The following is a 24319-nucleotide window of genomic DNA, read 5'->3' as shown; positions in this document are numbered from 1 at the left end:
AGTGGTATTTAATATCCATCAACACCCCTGTGCTCGACGTACTCTTTCTTGCATGCTTTTTTTTCACAGGTAGTGGAAGATTACTTGATTCCAGAACAATTTGGTTTGTTCTGCACATGATAGTGAACTTTCCAGTCTTATATTAAACATGGAATTGGGTAGGAAGATGTGGTATTTTTTATAGTGCCCTGGTGCATTCAGATTGTGCAGAGGCTTCAAGCTTGTATTGACAAAAATTGGGATGAAGCCATAAGAGGAGAATTGTAAAAGTTTAACGAAAGCCTCCTGATAGATATGCTGAGTTGTGCTGCTGTGGACACTTATTGGTTATCCCTGCTGGGTAACGCTGTTAAAGTTATGGATGCTTTGACACTGTAAGGCCTACAAGATGGCTAGCATTACGGAACACATTAAAACAACTGTAGGGATGCATGTCGTGCTATGGTATCATAATTGGCCCACAAAGTGACTACCTTTGCTTACACTGTGTGGCAATCTGATCCAGTTTACTTAACCTGACTGCCATCTATGCATGAGGAGGAGAAGGGACTAAAAAATGAAGGGACCTTTGATTAATGTTCTTGTACTGATGGCCCATACATTGCATTTTTCTTATCTTGCAGGCTTTGTTACTTAAAGCTTTCTAAGGGCGAATATCAGCATTTCATACCTAATAAGTATTGCTTTGTTCACAGTGTCACTTTCTATATTTACCGTATTTACTCTCATAATGATCGCACTCACGTAATGATCGCAGCCCTGAATTTTGTCGTCCAAATTCGATTTTTTTTATTTCCTGTGTAATGAGTGCACCCCTAACTTGCTGCAGCGATATGTCATGTGCCAAGTCTAGCTATTAATGATCGCGCTTACCATCTGTCGAATGCTACGCGAACAACTCTTCAAGATAAACCAAGCGGTCTGCAGGCACCAAACATTTTTAAGCAGATGCTCGTTTTCATTCCTTTCATTACTCTCCGCACTTCCATGACAAAAAAGCTACAACCAAAATTGCCTTTATTATGTGTAGGCTTTGTAATGGTTGTGGTCAACAACAAAAAAGATGCCTTTCGATTCTTCTCATCTGCACTCGTGGGCACGCAACAAATCACGAGCGGCAACGATAGCAGCCACGTTTACACTGATACGTTAGAAGTGTACCCTATCCATACGCGGACACTTGTAACACAGCTAAGATATTTGCCAACCCTTAGCAGAAACGTGCTGTATTAGGATAGTAGTGAAGACAAATGCCGCAGTTTCCGCAGCATGCCCGCCGTGTCTTTCTATGTCACTGGCAGCTAAGCATGCCCATCTGTTTCTGCCCCCTCATAGTGGACATGGCGACGTTATTGCCACAAACTTACTGATATTAACGATATTATTCATTACTGATATGGAAGAAACTTTCAATGCAAGTAATGTACTCGAGAGAAAAAAAAATCGTGTTAGGCGCATTTGGTGTGTTCAGCTTGCTACGCTGGCCGCCACTTTTGTTTCGGTGTCCCGCACTACATACAGTGGCAGCCACCTATTTGTTGACCTGTTGCCATCCCGCAGCAAACGCGGGATGAAAAAAATTTTTTTGCGGGAAATTTAACCGGCATAATGATCACACACCTGAATTTGTGACCATTTTTTTTACAAGAAAATGCGATCATTATGCGAGTAAATACAGTACTCTTGTGGCACCAAGCTCACTTGTTTTATTGCAGGTGTGGCTGGGCCTGCAGAAAAGCTGTAAGGAGACTGCAGTGTTACTGATCAGTGCTGATCTCCACGTCCGAGCTGGTCCCACAACATCCAGGCACCACTGTGCTTTCACAAGGTAATATGTTGGGACACCTTGCACCTCAGTACCAATTTTGAGTTTGACTTGATAAATATTTAAGAAGACACAAGGGTTGGCCTTGGTGATAAATACACTCGTGTTCTTTTTTTAAAGTGCTCTTTCTGCAGTGTTCCTCATGTACATGTTTTCAGAGGATGGTTACACTCCTTAAATGCAAACTCCCATGGAGCTTGTTTAGGCCTCAAACTAGGACACTTTCACCAAGAAAAAATCCTCATTTAACGCACAATTCATAAGGAAGGTAAGGAGGTGACAGCCAGTGTCTAACTATCCAGTTTGACTGCTTGCCCAGCAATATCAAGCGAGAAGCGAAAGGGCAATGCTAACAGATAAATCGGCAATGCATGTTGTTTGCACAACTGCGAATGCGACACATGGCATGGCTACTATGAATGCTGATATGACGATAAAAATATTGTAGTTTTTACATTAGCCGGTAAGCTTATTAATATTTTGCACCAGCAAACAACCAGTTTGGTAGCGGTAGTTGTTGCACTGCTTCAGGAGTAAGATATTCTTTTTAATGAAAATTGAGTAGTGCTGCGGTTAGCGAAGCTATTTCTGCCTGTACAATAAATTAGGCATTTTTAAAGAGGCGGCATATAACAATTGTGTTGCTGTGCCACATAATTAGTAAAGTGAGGGTGAGTACTTTAAGTAAGCAAAAGAGGAAGATTAACCTTGTCGTACAAACAGATCCTTGTCTCAGCTGTCGTCACTGTGATGCAACGGCTCCCAGATAACTGGGGGGGGGGGGGCGGCTAAAATTAGCCTTATAAAGCTGACGCAATAATACAAAAAGCCATTGTAGAAAGTGTGGTTGCACCTTTGTTTGACCAGTGCAGTATCGGGAGCAGGGCCAGACAGCAGCTGAAATGTTATGTAATAGAAGCTGTTCATATTGAGTGCTCTAACATGCTAACAAAAACTGTCATTTAGTTTCTATAGTGGTATTAAAGGTGCATTAATCTTTCCTATAAACAATTCTGCACTGACATCTATGCAGTGTTTTCCATCTGCATATTCCGCAGTGCGGTAGCAAAAAGCTGTGAAATCTGTGTATTCACTTGCATGAGCTGGTTATGCTTCATGAATACTTTGTTTAGCGCAAAACGACACACACAAGACGACAGGACAAGGCGCTACTCTCAACTGACGTCATTTTATTGCGTCACTCCTTTATAGACCGCTCAAACCAGAGGAACATGCGCAGTGAGCACCATGCGGTGAAGCCACCAACAACATCCGATCCAAAGAGCGCACTCATGCGACAGAATCCAAAAAACCAAATTCAGTGCTTTACAAGGTTAAGGAAGGCACACTAATGCACTGTGACTCCAGTGACTTAATGAAAAATGCTTCCGATAACTCTCTGGCGGTGGTGTCAGGGCTCTTTTTCAAAATCGTGGTATCACGAAACATGGGTTTGCATTTGCATGTTTTACAATGCTGAGCCAAATGGGAACCTGTGCCTGTTGGTATGGATCGCTCATGTTCTCTAAGGCGCTCGTTAACACAGCGGCCTGGCTGCCCTACATACACTTTGCCACATGACAAGGGAATCTTATAAACGACACTGACGCTGCATTCTACAAACTTCACGTGGTTCTTCACAATCAGGTTTTTTACTTGTTTTAGAAATACGGCTGCACGACATTGACAGTTTCTGAGGAGCGGAACACACTACCGGAATTTGGTATTTAGTGGCGACATTCTTTAGATTGTGAGCCACTCTGTGGCAATACGGCACAACTTCAGGCCTCTTCTTTTGTGTGATGCAGTTACTTTTGTGCCGCTTCCCTTTCAGTTTCTGAAGCAATACCTCCGAGACTGACGTCACCACCACACTTGGGTAACCAGCAGCCTGCAGCCTATTTAACTGTGCAATGAAACTCATGTTTGCAGAGTGATGACAAGATTGCATTAAAGAAGATTCTAAACACATCAAAGCAATGGCGCGTTTCACAGTCTTTGAGTGCGCAGACGCGTAAGGTAAAAGTTCCTTACGTGCGCGTGGCGAGTACATCTGACAGGCGTGGCCTGTTTGTAAGGATAGCTGCAAATCTAAAAACTGGAGTTTATTGTCCCTAGATAGCTCATGTGTGAAAGTTAAACCTTTGCCATTGTCATTGAAAAGTGTTAAAATATCAGCTACCGTCACGGAGCATTCGTTGTTAGTCTGTTTTATCACAAGAAAATCGTCAACATATCTAAAAATTTGAACCGAGTTATTGTTTAAGGCACTCTTAAGAGCGCGGTCGACAAAAGATAAAAACATACTACAAAGAGCAGGCACCACACATGAACCAATACACACACCATTTTTCTGGATAAAAAGGTTATTTTCGAACAGGATAAAAGTTGCATTTAAATAAAATTCAAGAAGGGACATGAAACTTTCCGAAGACAACCCGGTGGCATTGCAAAAATCTACCTCGCCACTTTCTTCGATGCACGTCATCACACTGCGAAATAGCTCATCATGCGGTATTGAATAGTAAAGATCTTCGACGTCAACAGAAAAAATGTCGGCTACTGAATGGTTGTCTTCCAGAAAGGAAACAACATCGAAAGAATCCTTTATGCCATAAGGATCGTCAATAGTTAAATGCTTAAACTGTTTTTGCAAAAAGCGGCTAACCAAAACCTGCCAACAGTTGTTTTCACTGACTATTGTACGGAAAGGCACATCCGGTTTGTGCGTTTTTGCAGTGAAAAAACCTCTAAAGCAAGTACCTTACATTGTTTTACATCTTTCACAATCATGGTGAGGCCTATGACACAGACACAAATATTAGGGCCGACTGATATTTGTCTCCTGATCCTGCTGTTCTGGTCAGTCACATAGCTTTTGCTGTGTGCCGTGCAAGGATGCTTACGTTCTGCATGAAGAATGGTCATGTTCCTCAAGATGTGGCGAGTCTCTTCGGGAACGTCAGGCCTTCCGTCGGTCACGTGCGGCGAATGTGTCGGATTCTTCGTTCTGAAATTTGGCGGCAGGTACGCCTTCTGTACGACTGGTTGAGAGCTGTGTGCTACTCGCGCGATGCACCTATTGTGGCCGAGAAGAAGTTTCGTTTCTACAGACGTCTATCAACTCGGACTACAGAATTCTGGTGGACACAGCTGCTGCCACTCCTCCGGTCCAGACTACCGTGCAGAAAGGAAAAAACGCAACCGATCACCGCTGGTTTCCAGGTACTCGGTGGCGTCAGGCTTCCTGACGAAGTTGCTGCATTGCTAAAGAATGGGCCGAAGTACAGCACAGAACCAAGAATTCCTGCACATGAGCTACTGGCTTTGAACAGGCGCATCGCAAGGAAAGCAGAACTAGAGGACCAGGAGCGGTGCCTCCTCGATAGGGTGGACTGCCTTCGTAGGACCGCCACTGGGAGCGCGCCACCTTCAACATCTGTGATCAAAAGGACAGTATCTTTCTTTAGAGACAATGAACTGCGGCTGTTACTGAGTGACAAAGAGGGCGGGTTTGTGATAGCTCCGTCTGCTGTCTTCAACAAAAAAGCCATTGAGGCTGTCAACAAGCACTTCATTCTGGCAAGTGAGAAAGCTCAGAAGGTAAAACGCAAAGCCATTTCTTTGTTGGAAAATATAGGCCTCACCAAGATTGTGAAAGATGTTAAACAATGTAAGGTACTTGCTTTAGATGTTTTTTTCACTGCAAGAACACACAAACCGGATGTGCCTTTCCGTACAGTAGTCAGTGAAAACAACTGTTGGCAGGTTTTGGTTAGCCGCTTTTTGCAAAAACAGTTGAAGCATTTAACTATTGACGATCCTTATGGCATAAAGGATTCTTTCGATGTTGTTTCCTTTCTGGAAGACATCCATTCAGTAGCCGACATTTTTTCTGTTGACGTCGAAGATCTTTACTATTCAATACCGCATGATGAGCTATTTCGCAGTGTGATGACGTGCATCGAAGAAAGTGGCGAGGTAGATTTTTGCAATGCCACCGGGTTGTCTTCGGAAAGTTTCATGTCCCTTCTTGAATTTTATTTAAGTGCAACTTTTATCCTGTTCGAAAATAACTTTTTTATCCAGAAAAATGGTGTGTGTATTGGTTCATGTGTGGCGCCTGCTCTTTGTAATATTTTTTTATCTTTTGTCGACCGCGCTCTTAAGGGTGCCTTTAACAATGACTCCGTTCAAATTTTTAGATATGTTGACGATTTTCTTGTTGTGATAAAACAGACTAACAACGAATGCTCCGTGACGGTAGCTGATATATTAACACTTTTCAATGACAATGGCAAAGGTTTAACTTTCACACATGAGCTATCTAGGGACAATAAACTCCAGTTTTTAGATTTGCAGCTATCCTTACAAACAGGCCACGCCTGTCAGATGTACTCGCCACGCGCACGTAAGGAACTTTTACCTTACGCGTCTGCGCACTCAAAGACTGTGAAACGCGCCATTGCTTTGATGTGTTTAGAATCTTCCTTAATGCAATCTTGTCATCACTCTGCGAACATGAGTTTCATTGCACAGTTAAATAGGCTGCAGACTGCTGGTTACCCAAGTGTGGTGGTGACGTCAGTCTCGGAAGTATTGCTTCAGAAACTGAAAGGGAAGCGGCACAAAAGTAACTGCATCACACAAAATAAGAGGCCTGAAGTTGTGCCGTATTGCCACAGAGTGGCTCACAATCTAAAGAATGTCGCCACTACATACCAAATTCCGGTAGTGTTTTCCGCTCCTCAGAAACTGTCAATGTTGTGCAGCCGTATTTCTAAAATAAGTAAAAAACCTGATTGTGAAAAGAACCATGTGAAGTTTGTAGAATGCAGCGTCGGTGTCGTTTATATAAGATTCCCTTGTCATGTGGCAAAGTGTATGTAGGGCAGTCAGGCCGCTGTGTTAACGAGCGCCTTAGAGAACGTGAGCCATACATGATCCATACCAACAGGCACAGGTTCCAATTTGGCTCAGCATTGTAAAACGTCCAAATGCAAACCCGTTTCGTGATACCGCGATCTTGAAAAAGAGCCGTGACACCACCGCCCGAGAGTTATCGGAAGCATTTTTCATTCAGTCATTGGAGTCGCAGTGCATTAGTGTGCCTTCCTTAACTTTGTACAGCACTGAATTTGGTTTTTTGGATTCTGTCGCATGAGTGCGCTCTTTGGATCGGATGTTGTTGGTGGCTCCACCGCATGGTTTGAGCGGTCTATAAAGGAGTGACGCAATAAAATGACGTCAGTTGAGAGTAGCACCTTGTCCTGTCGTCTTTCTTGTGTGTGTCGTTTTGCGCTAAACAAAGTATTCATGGATTCGCACCAACTAGCCCGCCAACGCATTGTGCTGGTTATACTTGTTCATTTAATTAAAATACTTTTGGAAAAGTATTAGACTATTTCAGTGGTCTTGTATTGCAATTCTGCAGCCATTTCTATTGTTTGTGAAACACGAACATTTAACAGAGACGAGAACAAGACAATGCGAGGACGAGCACTTGCTTTCAACTGCTGTGGTTGTTCTTGAAATATCAATTTACGTAGGTAGAAAACTCATAAGCCTCCGTGTTCTCTTTTTCCTGTTTCTCTGTGAGATGTTCACGCTTTTTTTTGTGGAGCTACCTATTGTGCATGTCAGTTCCAATGGCTTGTTGTAATCTAACAGGGCCGGCTGCTTCGTTTACATTTTTGTGCAGATGCATACGAGCACTGTTTCAAAAACACCGAGCACTGTGGATACGGAGGCAAGGAGGCTGAAGGACCTGAACAAGCACCTGGCAACCATGCTTCAGAATACAAAATAAAGATGGTTTGTGTTAATTGTGGGTCTTAAAAGTTTCCTCTTTGTCTCTGAGCTGGCACATCGGCCGACTCACGTGATCGAAATTAATCGCTGCAATGTTGGCAGTGGTGTGGAACTTCACCAAAAATATTGCATGAACAAAAGAACTCATTCAACACAAATGCGAACACTTGTAGAATGCAGCTAAACAAGAATGGTGTCATTTCGCATAGCTGAATGAGAACATTTTCATGTAGCCTACACAAACGAGAACGATATCGTTTCGCATCGCCGTGCGAGAACGATCTCGTCAAGCATAGCTATGCGAGAATAATCTCGTTTAATATACCCACTCGAGAACGATCTCGTTCAGTGACGATGTCCACTCGTACACATGTGATGTACGACGTCGTTGAGTCTACGGAGCAATAATAGCGTACAGAAGTTCTCGTGAAATTCTCATACATATTTTTTCAATAGGGTAGCCCTGGACCATGACATGTTAGACAATGTAAATTAGGCTAAATATCCTTAAGTACCCTTAAACGTTCTTGATTAGGCTTATTCTTCTAACGTTAATTGCTCTTTATTGGGCTAGAGACTGCTAGTGAATTTCGGCTACATTTTTTTAATATTTACCGTCACTCTTCTTATTCGTCCTTAATTATTCACCACTATACTTCAGTAACTTCCTCGTAATTATTATTAGTAGTATTTCATTACTCTCGTTTTTAAATATATCTTTAGTACTAACTTTATATTAACACGTGTGCTTATCCTTTCTGTCGCGTGCTGCATTTCACTCGATAACACCTTAATATTACCTCTCAGCGCAAGATCAGCCTGCATTATTTCGTACTTTCTTGAATGCTACCGTTGATTCCATCTGTGTATTGTGTATGCTCTCCCCGAACCTTTTATTATCAGATTGTATGTACGACACAAATTGTGTAGTAGCTTCTGGAATGCACCTGGCCATCAGCGATTACCGTACAACTTTCGACGATTCATGTATAAAAGGCGAGGCGCTTGAACCGCAGATCAGATTTCGACGATCGCTGACTGTATTCAGCGCTATCAATGTGCTTCGAGTGTCCCTTGTTTTTGTGAGCACAGGTTCGCCCCAGAATGAGTTTCGGTAATCACAGTTTTGCTACTGTTCTCTTGAACATCACTACAACGTGAAATTTAGTGGAAATGATTTTCGAACCATGTACCGGATACCCCCGTCAAACCTAGAACCTAGTCCAATGTGTGTAAAGGATGAAAACAGTGACCCAAACTATCGAGCTAACCACATCCTACAAAACCTGCCACCGGACCACCGACTACTATTAGTACAGATCAGAAAGACGAACACCAAGTCAGTGGGTACGATGACAGGTCCAGCATCGGCTGTGCTGCTAGGACAACCTCGGGATCCACGCACTTCTCACGGATAGCCTTCTGAAGACTCAGACACACGGCTGGAGACCTACGAACGAATCCCAACATTCCACAACTGGCACTTCAAAGACAAGCTGCTGCCACTTCTCTTTCTCTCAGGATGACTCTGCTCGGGCATGCTTTGACACTCGAGACTCAACCCTGACGTCATGAAACCTGTTTCGAAGCACCTTTCTTCAGGCTTTCACGAGAATCGCACGAAGAGAAATGGCTGAACTCCTTGTAGAAGATCCAGCACAGCTACCTAAGAAAAAAGCCATTTTCACTGAAGAGATGGCCCGCCTGTTTATCCTGCTGAATGCGACATGCCAGAAGAAAAGAAAGTTCCTTTCCGGACCAGGGCTGTGAAGCAACACATGTTCACCAGACTAATTCGCAACCCACCGAAGACCGTCACCGAATTTCAAACTGAAACCACGACCATCGAGAAAGCGCTGGAAAGACTCGCCAGACAATATCAACGCTTGGCATCGACGACTTCAACGAGACCATCCGAGCAACCATGCTACATAGGAAGTTCCCAAAGCCGCAACCTCAGGCGTCCTCGATCACTGGCATCGTCTAAAAATAGATCCAGCGGTCATTGGGAGTTCCCAAATCGCAGCCGGAGGATCCACAGTCCCAGCCTGACGCAAGGACCTAGACCACCGTCGCCCGCGGTCAGGTCCCGCCTCCATGCTGGCGTCAAAGTCTAATGACGCCCGCCATCCAAAGAACGCCTCGACGCTAAGAAGATGCCGCCTCCAGACAGCCCGACGACGCGACGTCACAGCACCACGCCAATGCTACGCAGCCGTGATACGATGCTACGGCCTAACCGCAACGCAAGATCAAGAAAAAAGACCTCGACGTACTTATCGATGGCCAAAACGTCACCGCTCTTGTCTACACGGGAGCCGACTACTCCGTCATGAGTGGACGCTTCTTGGTCCAGTTGAAGACGGTTAAGACTGCATGCGAAGGTCCTCATATCCAGACCGCCGGAGGACACCTGATAACACAGACTTGAATCTCCACGGGGAGAATTACCGTTCATGACCTAACCTGTCTTGCCACCTTCGTTATCCTCCAACGATTTTCATGAGACGTAATTCTCGGCAAAGGCTTTTCAAATCAACAAAGCGCAATCGTCGACCTTAATTCGAAGATGATAGTGCTATACGAAGATCAAGAGATATGCTATAATATGAGATATGATATGCCACCAAGAGGTCAAATCAGTATCCTGCCTTCTCCAGCATCGCCATTTACGTCGGCACCGAAACAACCGCAGACAGTAGAAGCAGTCATCGAGGGCGACCACTGTCAACTGCTCGACCATAAAATTTTCGTTTCAAGAATTATCGCTCGTTTGCACGGGGCAAAAGCGAAAGTGATATGGACAAACTTCAGCCAGGATTTCAAACCCATAACAACGGCACGGCAATCGCATACATCGAGGAAATCGTGGAATCCAGCAACAGGTTCGTTTTCTCTAATTTCATCGCATATAGTTCGACGGCTCTAGTTCCCGAACGAGCTTTCGACATAAATTCAGCTTCCCACGCATCAACTGCGTAACCTTCGAAGTCACCGGCACAAGGCTGCTTTGCGGCGTCATCATAGATTCGTCAAACGCCAAATGCTAAACATTGCATAATAATTGAAGATTGCGCTCGCTTTCTCTACCTCGTTTTTTCACGAGAACGAGAAGCTACAAAGCAAACAGTTGACGACCTGCTGTGTAACGATATCAGTGAGCCATCGAAAAGCCCGTAGGCGTCTGGTGGTGCCATGGTGTAGAAGAAGCATGAAAATGTGCGCTTTTGCATCCATTACTGTCGCTTCAACAAGATCACCATGAAGGACGTACATCGCCTTCCTCCGACAGAGGACGCACTGAATAAATTCTGCGACGCAAAATATTTTTCGTGCATGGATCGTACGGGTGGCTACTGGCAAAATGAAGTGGACGAGACAGACAGACTTTGTTATGCTGGACGGCCTCTTCGAATTAAAGGTCCTGCTGTTTGGCTCTTGCTTGAGACCTGCAACATTCAAGTGCGTGATGAGCATGGTCCTGGCAGGCATAAGGTAGCCGACGTAGATGTAGATGCAGAGCCTAGACGTCAGAAAGTGGCAGACGTGTCTGGTATAATGGGTTGACGATGTTGTCTTCGCCAGAAACTACGACCATCACCTCAAGCAGCGTGGAACCATCCTCGGGGCAATTAAGACACCCGGGCTATCCCTCAGACCAGAAAAATACCGCTTCGCGCACGAAGAGCTCATGTTCCCGGGCCACGTCATTAACTAGTTCAGAGTCAGTTCGGACCGACAGAAAACAGCTGCGACAGCGGAATTCCCGTAGCTTGTTGACAAGAAAGCAGTTCGCAGATTCCTTGGCCTTGGTGCGTACAATAGGCGCATCGCCAAACCATTGATCTATCGCAAGAAATCAGCCAAAGCATTACAAGAGCTGAAACGACGCCTGCAGTAACCACCAGTACCCACCAACTGCGACGAAAACGCCGATAAGGAAATGCGTTCCTACGCAAACAGCGTAGACTCGGTGCTGTGCTACTCCAAAGTAAACACAAGCTTTATAGGGTCATAGCTTAAGCTTGACAATCACTATCGATCGCGAAAGCCAATTACTGTACGACCAAAAAGGAATACCATGCCATCATTTGGGCTACTGCAAAGTTTCTACCTGACCTGTATGGTAACCCCATCAAAGTCGTCAGCGATCATCACGCATTGTGCTGGCTTACAGATTGAAGGGCTCTTTAGGGCGCCTGGCCCGGTGGAGCCTTATATTGCAAGGATATGACGCCGCCGTCGTCCATGAGTCCGGACGGAAACACTTTGATGCCAATTGCCTATTTCGTAGCCCCATAGACCCGCCGCTCCAAGACGACCAAGACGAGGACACCTTCCTGGTTATAATAAACGCTGAGGACATGGCTGAACAGCAGTGAGCTGACGCAGAACTAAGAAGCCTTGCTTAACACTTGGAAGGCAAGACCCATTTTGTGGTGAGAGTGTTCAGGCGTACTTTTTCTTCATTTTACGCACAGAAACACGTGACAAATTACCTTCTTTTGCCCGCAGCCCTCACATCAAAATTCCTGAACAGCCTGCATGATGATCAGACAGACGGGCACCTCAAGTTTTCCCGTACGCTGGCAAGAATACAAGTACTGCAGGCCGCTTCTGACCGCCAACGTCGCGCTTAGGTCAAGAAATGCCAGGACTGTCAGCTCCTGAAGACGGCAGCTATAAGGCCAGCGGTACTACTATAACCAATCGATCTTCTTTGCTGACCATTCGAATGAATTGAGATAGACCTATTGGAGCCCTTTACGACGTCAACAATCGAGAATGAGCAAATCGTCGTAGCCACTGACTACCCTACCTGCTACGCTGAAGCGGAAGCTCTGGCTAAATGTAGTGCACTTGAAGTTGCTAAATTCTTTGTCGAGAATATCCAGCTACGACATGCAGACCCGGAAGTGCTCATCGCCGACTCAAGAACGGCTCTTAAAGCGATGTTTAGCCAAGTGATTTTGCAATACATACAGACCAGCCATCAAAGGACAACTGCCTACTGCCCGCAGACGAATGGTTTTAAGAAACGGCATAACAAGACCCACGCCCACTGCTAGCAATGTACGCCGGCGTCGAGCACAATATGTGAGTTGTCGTCCTTCCAAACGTAACCCTCGCTTTCAACACTGAAGCGGAAGAAACAGCGCAGTTCACGCTGTTCAAGTTGGTTTACGCAAGGAACCCGACGACGATTCTCGACGCTATGCTGACGCATGTCACTGACGAAGAGACTTTCAACGTTGCCGCCTATCAACAGCGCGCCGAAGAATCCGGATATCTCGGCAGCCTAAGCGCAAAGAACCAGCAGAGGACCGACAGCCGGCATTACAATATTCGACGACACCGTGTGGAATACCAGCCTGGCGACTTCGATATGCCTACCAGGACTGAGTGAGAATCTGCGACGGCATTCCGGACCCTACAGGATAATCCGGTGTCTTGCAGCACTGGACTACTGCATCGTGCCTGATGACATTACGTGATCACAGCGGCTCCGCTCGTGACCTGAAGTTGTCTAACTTATGCACCTTAGGCCCTTCTGCCAGCGCTAACGAACCGTTAGGCTTTGTTTCTTTGTTTGTTGGCTATGTTTCTTTAACACGTGTACTTTAGTTTTTTGTTCTCGTGCTTGTAGCATTGGGATCAAGCTATTTAGGAGGACTGCATTGACGCACGTACTAATTTCGCCTTTTCGGTGGGACTGCATTTCATGGGCTAACAACAAAATGTTATCTATGAGCGCAAGACGCGCCTGCATGATTTCAAAACTCACTCGAATGCTATCGGTCATTCGATCTGGTTGTATGTTTTCGCTAAACCTTTTATTATCAGATTTATGTGCGACACAAATTGCGTAGCCTGGAAGGAACGCAGGCACCAGCGATTACACTGCAACTTCCGACGAGTCACGTACAGGTGTATAAAAGCAGACGCGCTTGACCCGCACAACCAATTTCGACGATCGCCAACTGTGTTCTCCACTAGTAGGTTTTCGTTTCATTTCATTTATTGTACCCTTAAGACCACAAAGGTGTCTGAGTGTCACTTGCTTTTGTGGGCACAGGTAAGGCAAATAAAAGGTTAGTTTCTTTAATCGCAGTCTTAGTACTGTGTTCCTGAACCAAACTACTGCGTTACAATGTAGTTATAATCATAACTATCAGTAGTCATCCATACTAATACGGCATACTCATATGTACCCCCATAGGACCCCAGTATGCCCATGGAGCGCGTCGTGTCACGCGCTGGAGACCGACGGATGGACGCATAGATTCGCGAGAGAATTGCCAAAGAGTGTTAAGGCATTTAAGCCTCGTGCCGCTCCTACTTAATTTTTTTCTATGTTCCTATAATGCAGCGTTCTATTTTACTCCGGGGCAGACGAAGCCACCGAGTGAGTCAGAGTGCGTGTTGATGGAAGAGTTTCAATTGCGCAACGTGCAAATCTTGCGTATTCACTTTCATCAGCCTAATAGGAGCTGCCCAAGCACTTCAATACTCCTGAATTGAGCACGTCGTCGACTTGGTCGGAGATTACCTTTCTGTTCGTGAGAGATAACGAGATTTCTTATGTATCGGAGTCGCTGGCTTTCTGTTGATGTGACGTTGCATATGGGATTCCGGAAAGGTTAGAGAACACTCGCTTTGAGCAAAATCAGAGGTTGACCCTTCGCAGGGAAGCATTTTTTCAAGAACTAGCTGCTCGAAAGACGATAACTACCTGTTTATCACACGTCGCAAGACAGCGAAATACTCGAGAATTGGTAGATTGATGTCTGATGACATTGCCACCAAATTCTGGCTTGGTCCTCAAATGTTTCCTATTTAAGTCCACCAGGCAGATTAACAGGGTCACAGGAAGCGTTAACTAAACGCAACAAAGCATGACCGTTGATGGCTTAAAGATTAGGCCGTGTGAACAAAACATTCATCTTGATCGCACAAGTGTGATGCAGGCTGCTGCAGGATCCCATCCGGAAGCGTAAAGAAAACGCGAAGAAACCAAAATAGCGGCACGAGTGCCGACAAAAGAAGGAGCATTTACACTGTTTATATGTACCTTGATCTTTAGCACAAGAACCGACAAAGAAATTGGCTAATGCGGCCCTTCCGCGACCATTCCTCCATCGGTCTTAAAAGCTAGTTTAACAGCTGCGGCAGCGAAGGCGACCGACAGCGACACTGGGACGGCGAACGGAGTGGTCGGGTGAGCAGTGGTTTAAGGACGCAAGCGGAAACGGCGAACTTACCACGTGGTTGATACGACCACTGGTGCCACAGAGGATGCCCTCTAAATGGTGAGGACGTGGCTTCTTGCGCACGAGGCTGGTACGTCAAATAACGTGACACTCACTGGGAGCTGTGCCGACAATAGCGCGCAATTTATTCTCAGAGACTACGCGCATAGCTCATAGGTAGTCCTCTGTTAAAACTAACTAGAGGAGGTACTACTTGGCTTTGGGTAGGATAGCACAGAAGGGTGACGTGGTGTCGCGTAGAATTCCAGAGAACCAGTCGTGACATGGAGTGCCAGTCCGCATGAACACATCGTGTTGTCGGGTGGTACTCTGCAGTATCACGTCGGACTGGTAAGGGCTGGCGTCAATTACCACTCGTCAGGTGGGACCGAAAGCTCGTATTGTTGGCGTGTGCCTCTTCATATGGCGGTCGGAACTCAATTTGACGTTCTCGCATCCAGGATAGCGCTGGTTCGGTAATGCACTAGACAACGCGCACTGGTAACCTGAGTCTATTTCGTGAAGTCATTCTAGCTCGTCTTGAATCACTTGACGCGCAAACGAGGCCATGCATGTCACTGCAAGCGGCAAAGTTCACACCTGCAACTGCGGTGACGTAGCCCAACCATCTGAAATACTTCGGTAAGGTCTTTCACGTGTTACCTACATGCATTTTTTAATGTTTGTTGTAGTTACGGAGGCCTCTCAGCGCACGCTGGTCGCAAGCGTCCACACGATGACTACCAGCCGTTGTAATAGATTAGGTGATGTTCGAACGCATTTGGCTGTGCTTTGTGTGTGCGTAAGTATGGAAAGTGTCACCGAAAGGGGAGGCGCGAGCGCTGAATGTGAAGTATAGGAAACAAACGGCGTATGATCCGGCGTCCGACTTGAATCAGCGACTGAAAACAAGCTATGTGCTATCAATTCCGGCAAAATACAGCAACAGATCGGAACCCGGACGAGTGGCAACCTGCGTAGCAATGGCCTCACGACGGCAGTAGCGATCGGATGGCCGCATCTAAGTGCAGCGAGCGTTGCGTGTGACGCTTCGTGCCGCAAAGCCGGCGTCGTTGTTGGGCCTGTTTCTCAATGGACTGACCACTCCCGCGGATGGGGTCGCAACTGTCGACACACCAAGCGGAATAAAAAATGGCGATAATGTGTTTGTGACGCAAAGTATTACCTGATAGAATAAGGTTATCTCAAAAGTGCGCCAGTGTTACCAATTTCACGCCTAGTACTAGACCACTGGCGAGATAGGCAACCATGGAGCGAGAATTCTGGGATAGGCAGAACAGACAGTCCATCTGTGTGAGGCCTCTTGTTTGAATTGGAGATTTTTTTTTCAAGCGAAGGCGTGAAGATACCTATTGCCTTTCTTTTCGCATGGCATAACAGTAAAATCATTGTTCGTATCATTCTGTAAATATTAGTGCTAACTAACGAGCTAGGTTTCAGCGTCCAGTGACTATGGCCTAGTAGCAGTTTTGGCGGCTGTCCGTGGAGGCGTCAGTTATCGGTGCGTCAAGTATTTGTCACTGGCGCAGGCATGCTGTCATGGGCAATGCTCACACAATATAACCAACGCAATCCAAAGATGTTCGTTTTGTACTTCTTGAAGAATATTGAATCTACGGAACGTGTTCACATGCAGGGTGCCTGACTGTAACTAAAAGCATAGAAGCTTCCTTGCTTTCTAAATTAGAGAGTCTGAGAGATCATTTTATTGCTATTTCAACGGAGCATTTTTCTAATTTTGATAAGTTAGAGAATTGGTTGTAAATGCATGGGCTTTGAAAATTCGCCGGCTTCGATTTGTGTGTTATAGTAGGCCCAAGAGTAAAGGAAATATATTACTTACTATGTTTCGTAATAACCACATTTGCATTTTCATTTCTAGCGCACGTATTAGCCACCTATTCGGGCAACGCTGCTGTACCAATTTCGATCTCTAACAGCTTTACCCGTAAATACATTCGAGTACATCGCATATGCTTAGCAAATGCGCCGCCATTTGACGCGACAAATGTCTTATCTATAGAGGGCATGTCCAGAGGACGACGAGCGATTTTCTGCAATATTCATCATACAGTGTAAGTACTTTGGGAAAGTACACGTACCTGATGCACCTTCTGAGGCGGAACAGTCTTTGCATACTCAAGAATTTCTTTCTTGCAGGTCCGCATGACATCTCCAAAGGCAGCTTTTGCCTTCGTGAGGCGCGGTCCAATGGCTGCATGTAAGTGTTTTGAATACAATATATTTTAATTGATTTATTCATATTAGAGAGTGCAGTGAACACTCTCTGCGTGAATAAATAAGGAAAAGCCAGAGTCCTGTCATGTGTGATGCGTGTAACAGATCACGGATGACCGTTAGGTTAACAAAAATGGGTGTAAAGGGTACCGAAGATTATTCTAATTTAAAATTGATTAGATGATGTGACAAAAGAAACTTTTGGTGGACGTCTACGTCTTGAAACTAAAGTAAGATTGGCAGAGAAATATCATAATGATCTGTTACACCCTAGAATACGGGTTCCTTGCAACTAATACTTTGGGATGTGAAAAAGTATAATCACTTTGATACATAAATGACGCATACACCAAGGCTAATTTGCGAGCCTGTGTGAATCGATACATTAGTCAAACTAACAATTACCTCCTTTAGAAGCACCTGCGACACTGCACTTCATCTTTTAATAAAAGGTTTTACACAGTGCTAGTAACTTTTCCTAGAAATATTTATGAAGTCGCGAGAGAAAAATCCAGTTTCAATGAAAAACTGGTAAGTGACGTTTCGGATATTTACTTGATCGGAATTGCCTTTCTGTGTTTTATCTGTATTGGTCACGAATGTCAAAATCTGTTCTTAAACTTTATTAGAGGAAGTATGAGGTCGAATATTGCAAGGCTAAATTGCTCGCGTGTTACTAAAATGGTATAACTGACAGTGAACTTAATGAATTTCCTCCAGAAAACCCAAATGCTGTTTGCGCAGCGCTTATTTTGCGCATTATTGAAGGTAACTTAAAGAGCAGTAACACTTAATACAGCCATTATTCTGTCAACTGTTTTATGGAACTCTTATCTTTAATCTGCATGGTGTAATGCCCTGTTGCTTGTATTCTCTCTCGAGGTATTTCATAAACAAATACATTATTGAAGCAAACTAGAAGGGTTACAAGTCTTTGGAACCCTTAGCCGTAGGTTTTATTGCGTATCTGTACTGTTTGTATCTGCAAATACTGTGAAGTATACTGTGGCGTTCTCTTTTTCTTTTTACGGTGTTAGAAAGGTCATAGGTACGACACCACTAGCGAAGACGGGGTAGTCAGCTGCAAATGGTCAAAGTGGCGTCTGTAACTTTTCCCATCGGATGCCGTTACAACGCTGAGTTCATGAGAGCAATCTCCGCCTCCACGCTTCTGTTCCCAAGGTGGGCACATGGACGGCGAGTTGGGCAGCCTCGACAAATTACTAGGCGCACCTCGAACCGAAATGCACTGGTGATGATAGCGGTGGCCCAGCACATTAGAGTTAGCGTCTTCACTGAGGATTAACCTGATTCATTATGTTTTGTTGAACCACAGGAAAAATCAGCCAACTGCACGATCGATTCCTCGAAGGCATATCGGCACGCGGCCACTGAAACTCGTGCCATGATCTACAATGTCTTGAACGTCAATAGTAGACCTTTTTGGGTTTCTTTTGATGGCATAAACTTGAAACTAATGCATCGTTTGCACACTATCAATTTCGCGTGGAGCGCGTAATTTGTTCGCGAATTTCACCAACTCGCGTGCGTGGTAGGTAATGTTCGGGCTTCAGGTGAGCATAGTTGGGCTGACACACAGGGTGTACTTTCTCAATTAGTATAATCGTCTTACTACATGCCATCCTTAGCAGCAACATGAGGTCTTCTATAAGCTTCAGCAGGCCGCATCCATCATCTCGTCAGACTGGATTGCGCGCTGAGTCTCCCGAATGACAATGATTTTGAAGCAGCGCAACGCAACTGACACAGAACATCGTACCCCCACGAGCGCCAGAAGCGTGTTTTGTGTCCGTTTTGTTAGCGCTTCTTTGCAATGAATCTGTAACAACTAACCAACCTCTCTAATCTCTCAAAGGAAAAGCCGAAGGACAGGCATGGGGAGCTCGCTTCTTGGATCAGCCTATACACTTAGTACAGCAGCTCTGCACAGTAATGCCTTTCAAGGATATTGCCTGTTCAAATGGGTTGACAAGAACTCGCATTATTCTGCAATTCCGACGACCAGTGGCTTGAAGGATAACCATTATCTCTGGTACTTTTAGAATCACTACTTTGTCTTATCTTTCATAGAGGCTCTTGCAAAGCACCTTACGCAGCTTTGATAAACCACCAAATCACATTTGCGTTTCGTGTACTAAGAAGACGACATTTCAAGAAATAAAAATTATGGGGTTTTACGTGCCAAAACCACTTTCTGATTATGAGGCACGCCGTAGTGGAGGACTCCGGAAATTTCGACCACCTGGGGTTCTTTAACGTGCACCTAAATCTAAGTACACGGGTGTTTTCGCATTTCGCCCCCATCGAAATGCGGCCGCCGTGGCCGGGATTCGATCCCGCGACCTCGTGCTCAGCAGCCCAACACCATAGCCACTGAGCAACCACGGCGGGTACATTTCAAGAAGGAATACCTTTAGTACGTGCAAAAGTGTACAGCAGCGCGAAGGACAGGAACGTTTCATCATCATTAAGTACGGTAGTTGTCGCTTAGTGTTCCTGTTTTGTGAGACGCCATTCTAACCTTACATAATTGAAACGTCGTCGAATCTTGTGTCTCCCAGAAACCTAGAATTAGGTCTCAGGGACTTAATCAGGACGTCGAATGGTTTGGTGATTTCCAGAGCCACGCAATCCACCATTTTCACGAGGGCCGAGAATGTAACCACTCCAATTTGCTGAGCACTGAAGGAGCGCACCACTACACCTCGCAGGTTTGTTGGTGAAACATTTAGACTTCTCTGATGAATTAGCTACACCAATTGCATGACGTTTAGAGACAACACTTCCTCAATGGCCAACCTAATTCTTGCGGTCCGCTCGTAGACAACCTGCTGTTTTTAAAGTGTATGCATTGCTTTTATCAGAGCTCTGCGAGACGAGCAGCAGTAGGGAATGCTGCATGCATGTAGATAAACATACGCTCTACCTTTGTGCACTGAAAGAGGGGCTTAAGATTGGAAGTTGCCGTTTTTCTGTCGGGAACAACGGTCGGACTAAAAAAATCTGCTTCATTGTGGTGGAGTCTGCTCCTTTGTGGTGGAGTAACTTTTACATGTCATAAAATTCACTCCTATAATTGGCACAAGATGCTTTCTTGTTATATCCTGGTCTTCAGGATTTAACAACGTTTAAAGCAGGGCAAAATTCCCAAACGATTCTATAGAGCTGGTCATAATTTTGCGGCATAGTTTCATCATCATCATAAGCCCATAGACATAGTTTACCTGCATCTTTATTGTTCTAATCAAGCTTCAATTGGTCATTGTTTAATGGCGGCATACTCGCATGCACGTTCTGCGCACACTGAACATGGAACACTTTCTCGCCTCAAGTGGGCAGCTCTGCTGTTTGGCTTTCAGAGGAAAACCTCATTTTTCTTATTCTCTAAGATTCGTTCATTTTTCAACGTTATCGGGCTATTCAGACAGAATGTCAAAGTTGTTTCTAGGGTATTAGTAAGGCTGACTGGTTTCAATAGCCAGCCGGAGGCTCATCGTAAATCTCGCCATCTAGACATGTCTACTTAGTACTGATTTATTCATCGCAGAAGCAGTTACTCTGAAACTACTATAGGAAGCGCTAAATAACGAGCAGAGCCACTGGAAAATTGTTATGTTTCCAAAAATTTTAATTTTCTCTAATGTTAGTAAATATTGTTAGAATTAGCCGCATTATCGCGGGATGTTTCGAACGTAGCTGTACGGTCATGCAAGGTGGGTGCGTTTATGTACCGAGCATCTCACAACGTCAAAGCCACTCAAGTTGTTTTATATTAGGCTGTTCACAAACTGTGCCGAAGTTCAAACATCTGTTCATGCAGGCTAACTTCGGGCGTCGACAAGCAGAGTCACAATGAAATGGCGATGTTTGATTCTTGTCAAGGGCAGAGCGGTGAAGAGCGGATAATGTAATTAACTGTACGACATATTTTTAATACTTTCTTGACCACTATACAAAAGCGTCAATGAGTACACAATCATCAAATTGATTGGTATGAATGAACCTAACATTGATATAAACATATCTATTCCACAAATTCCGCAATCATGAAATCTGAACACAATTTCTCACGTGGCAGTTTTGTTTTGCAGGTTGATCCAGGATCGGCGATGTACAGCATAGCGGCAATGACGATTATTGAAGCTGCGAACTCCATCGACGAAACCTGTATTTCAAATGGATACAATCTATTGAACTTGATGACGCACAAACTTGAGAAAACTGTGAGAGAACAACAGAGCTGTCATTTAAAAAAAAACCTTCTAGACCCAAAATAATTAGGCGTCATAGATATAGGAACACGTATAACTTATAAAATACGCACATAAATTTTATCAAGACAGGCACTGCTCAAAGATTTTGTGGGCGTTTTCTACTGCAAACGCCAGTGTATTTTCCTTTAAAAATGCTCAGAGTGCCTAAGAAGGCGTCAAAGAAAGTCGTAATAAACTATGCGCGCTTCAGGCGAAATAACCTAACGGTTTTTTATTGATGAAAAACGCACACGTCTTTGAATACACTGCTGCTTCCACAACAAGTGTGTTCTGTAAAACGCTTAAAAGGCCTTTTTTGGATGTAACGCTCGAACTGCGGTTTCTAAACCTCAAGGCCAATTTTCTTCCATACAATATGTAGGTGCATAAAACGAATTGATGTATGTTCCTTTTTGAGATATGTTGGACAAGCCTTATATTGTACAGTATTGACATGTCTAAAACTCATCGCTATCAGCTATCAAATTACCTCTACCTGCTCCTATTATTACTTTACATATTATTACATATATCTAATAAATACGAACATGAAACATGAAAAACCTGTCAAGATTATCGCAGCAGTGTTTCAGCGTGGTAAACTTCGAGTCTTGCTCCGGAACTATCAGGACGCCTCACAGACGGAACCTACCTGAATTGCAGAAATGATGCGGATCCCATGCAATACATTTATAGTTGGCGCCTATGCTCTCTTAATGATTCCGCATCTACACTTATCTCTTGCCTTTTAGTATTGCAAGAGTTAACTTCTTGGGTGATGGTGTGACTTTGCGAATGCTCCTAGGCTTCACCTGCCGGTAGGCAAACTTCGCTGAACCTAATGTTCGCATCGCTCTGCCCGTAATGACTTTTCTCTATGTGAAGGAAACGTTTACTTAGGGTTTATTAGGTGCCATATTATCTCAGGCGCCATCTGGCCCCTTGAAACGCTAAATTTTTCATCCATTTTAGACCACTGCGATAGATGTCAGATTTCATTTTATTACATTGTAATACTTACTTCTCCTAAGAGAAAAAAAAATCAACCCTCATAGCATAGCTTATGTCTCATTTATATTCACCTGTGTAAGCATACGCATTGGTCTTTTTTCATTGCATTTATTCACACTTTAAAGAACTACCATGCAGGGGCCCTGTCTTCCTTATTCACGTTGTTATGCTTTTCATGGTTGATTATTAAAATTAACCGAGATTAGTTGGAAGATTTCTGTGGGTCTTGTCTGAAGCTGTCTGAAGCGAGCCATTCTCTGTCTAGTATGCCATGCTTTCGGCTGAGTTGGCCTGCCTGCCTGCCTGTCGCTGTTTCGTTTGTCACCGAGTAGATTTGCATTGACTAAAGACTTTCGCTGACGACTGCGATACTCTCCCTAATGGGAAAGTTGAGCGCAGCTCTATATTCGTTTTTATTTCACGATATATTGAGGTCAAGAAATTGAGTGAGACATATAGCAGAGTCGAAAATCGTCGAAAATCTGATCTGCGAGTCAAGCGCTTCGGCTTTTATGCGCAACTTATCGAAGGTTCTAGTCAAATCGCTGGTGCAGCCTGACTTCCAAAAAGTCCTGCGGAATTCGCGTCGCGCGTACACTCAGATCACAAAACAATTACAAACCAGGACAATCGAAACAGGCACGAACGAGGCTAAACCAAGCAAACCAACCATGCGGGAGCACGAGCTCACGCGAGCAGACGATAGTACGAAGCGAGCAGTTCAGCAGTGACCAGATACGAGTGCGCATCGAGCGGTCGGGTTGGTCCTCATGACACCAGTTTCTCGCGCACACGCCACTGAAGGGGCCGCGCTCATCGGTCTACGCCGTTCGCGGCTCGTGTGTTTCATCTCGCACTGGGCGTTCGCTCTTTCATTCTTTCGCTGGGCTCGTTCGCTCGGTTACGCCGCCGATGCTCACTGCAGCAATGCACACCTAAGAGATGTACTCTAAAATATGCGTCCTGCGGCGGGTGTTGAATGCCGCACACTAGCGCAGCGGCCCAATGCTCTAGCTATTGGGCCACAACCTCTTTTATTTTCTTTATTACCTTCTTGTTGCAAATGAACATTGTGATTCAAAATTGATCACAGAAATCGCGTGTACATTTCTCTTGTGCCAACACGCCAACAAGCTCTAGCCGAAGAGCTCAGGCCAGCGGAGCCCTAGAATGAGGGCCCCGACCAGCCTGAAGGCCACTCGTCATATTTTGTGCGATAAAAGTTTGCTGGTACTACTACATCGCGAAGATCACCGCGTGTTGATGATTATGATTGCCTCCCATACTATGGCACACTTGCAGAACGCCGGTCCACCAAGACGTGGGTCATGCGTATCCTTCCTACGACAACTAGCTCTTTCAAACAACCGTTGCGTGCTGATTAGGATGATTACGATGTCCACACTATGGCGCTGTTGATGATTATGGTTCCCCAATTACGGTACATTCCTGCAATGGAGTTTGGTTAAGAAGCGTGTCTGTGCATTGATATAATGAATTCCATAATATGGCACATGCGCACTATGAGGGATCGGATAAGAACCTCACGATGCATATCACGCTAATGGCAACTACCTATTTGTGATATTTGCCCCCTGGTAATTCTGATGATGCCGATTGCAGATACCCACAACTGCAGATACCCACAACGGGATCTGTTGCGGCCAAGAATCGGGTGGTACAATGAGACAAGGTCACAACGGCGATATGCCAAGAAGCAGTACGTACATATGGTGCCAAGCCCAACCCCGTCTCTCGATTTCTTGCAGCATGTTGATGATGATTATCATTTCTATCAACGTCATCATCATCGTCCACCTGCATTATGTACGCTGCAGGATGAAGGCCTCTCCCAGCGATTTTGCAATACCCCTGTCTTGCACTAGCTG

General features: G+C 44.9%; 1 protein-coding gene across 2 annotated transcripts in view; it reads right to left on the bottom strand.

Moving 5' to 3' along the window:
* The window catches only part of LOC135904201 (uncharacterized), a 56063-nt gene that overhangs the window by 22861 nt on the left and 8883 nt on the right, over positions 1–24319 (bottom strand). The window contains exons 1-3 of one of the 2 annotated variants that reach the window (XM_070527124.1): positions 24159–24203; positions 21238–21331; positions 17010–17122 (exon numbers count right to left, since the gene is read on the bottom strand). In XM_070527124.1, the coding sequence (XP_070383225.1) occupies positions 17010–17122; positions 21238–21322 (198 nt within the window). In that variant the 5' untranslated portion in view covers positions 21323–21331; positions 24159–24203. Of the gene's footprint in view, positions 1–17009; positions 17123–21237; positions 21332–24158; positions 24204–24319 lie in introns of those variants that run through there. The other variant, XM_070527125.1, reaches the window with a different exon arrangement.

Source organism: Dermacentor albipictus, chromosome 10 (genome assembly GCF_038994185.2).
Source record: "Dermacentor albipictus isolate Rhodes 1998 colony chromosome 10, USDA_Dalb.pri_finalv2, whole genome shotgun sequence".
Taxonomy (NCBI): domain Eukaryota; kingdom Metazoa; phylum Arthropoda; class Arachnida; order Ixodida; family Ixodidae; genus Dermacentor; species Dermacentor albipictus.
Note: the sequence above shows the minus strand (reverse complement) of the source record. Positions and strands in the feature narration are given on the sequence as shown.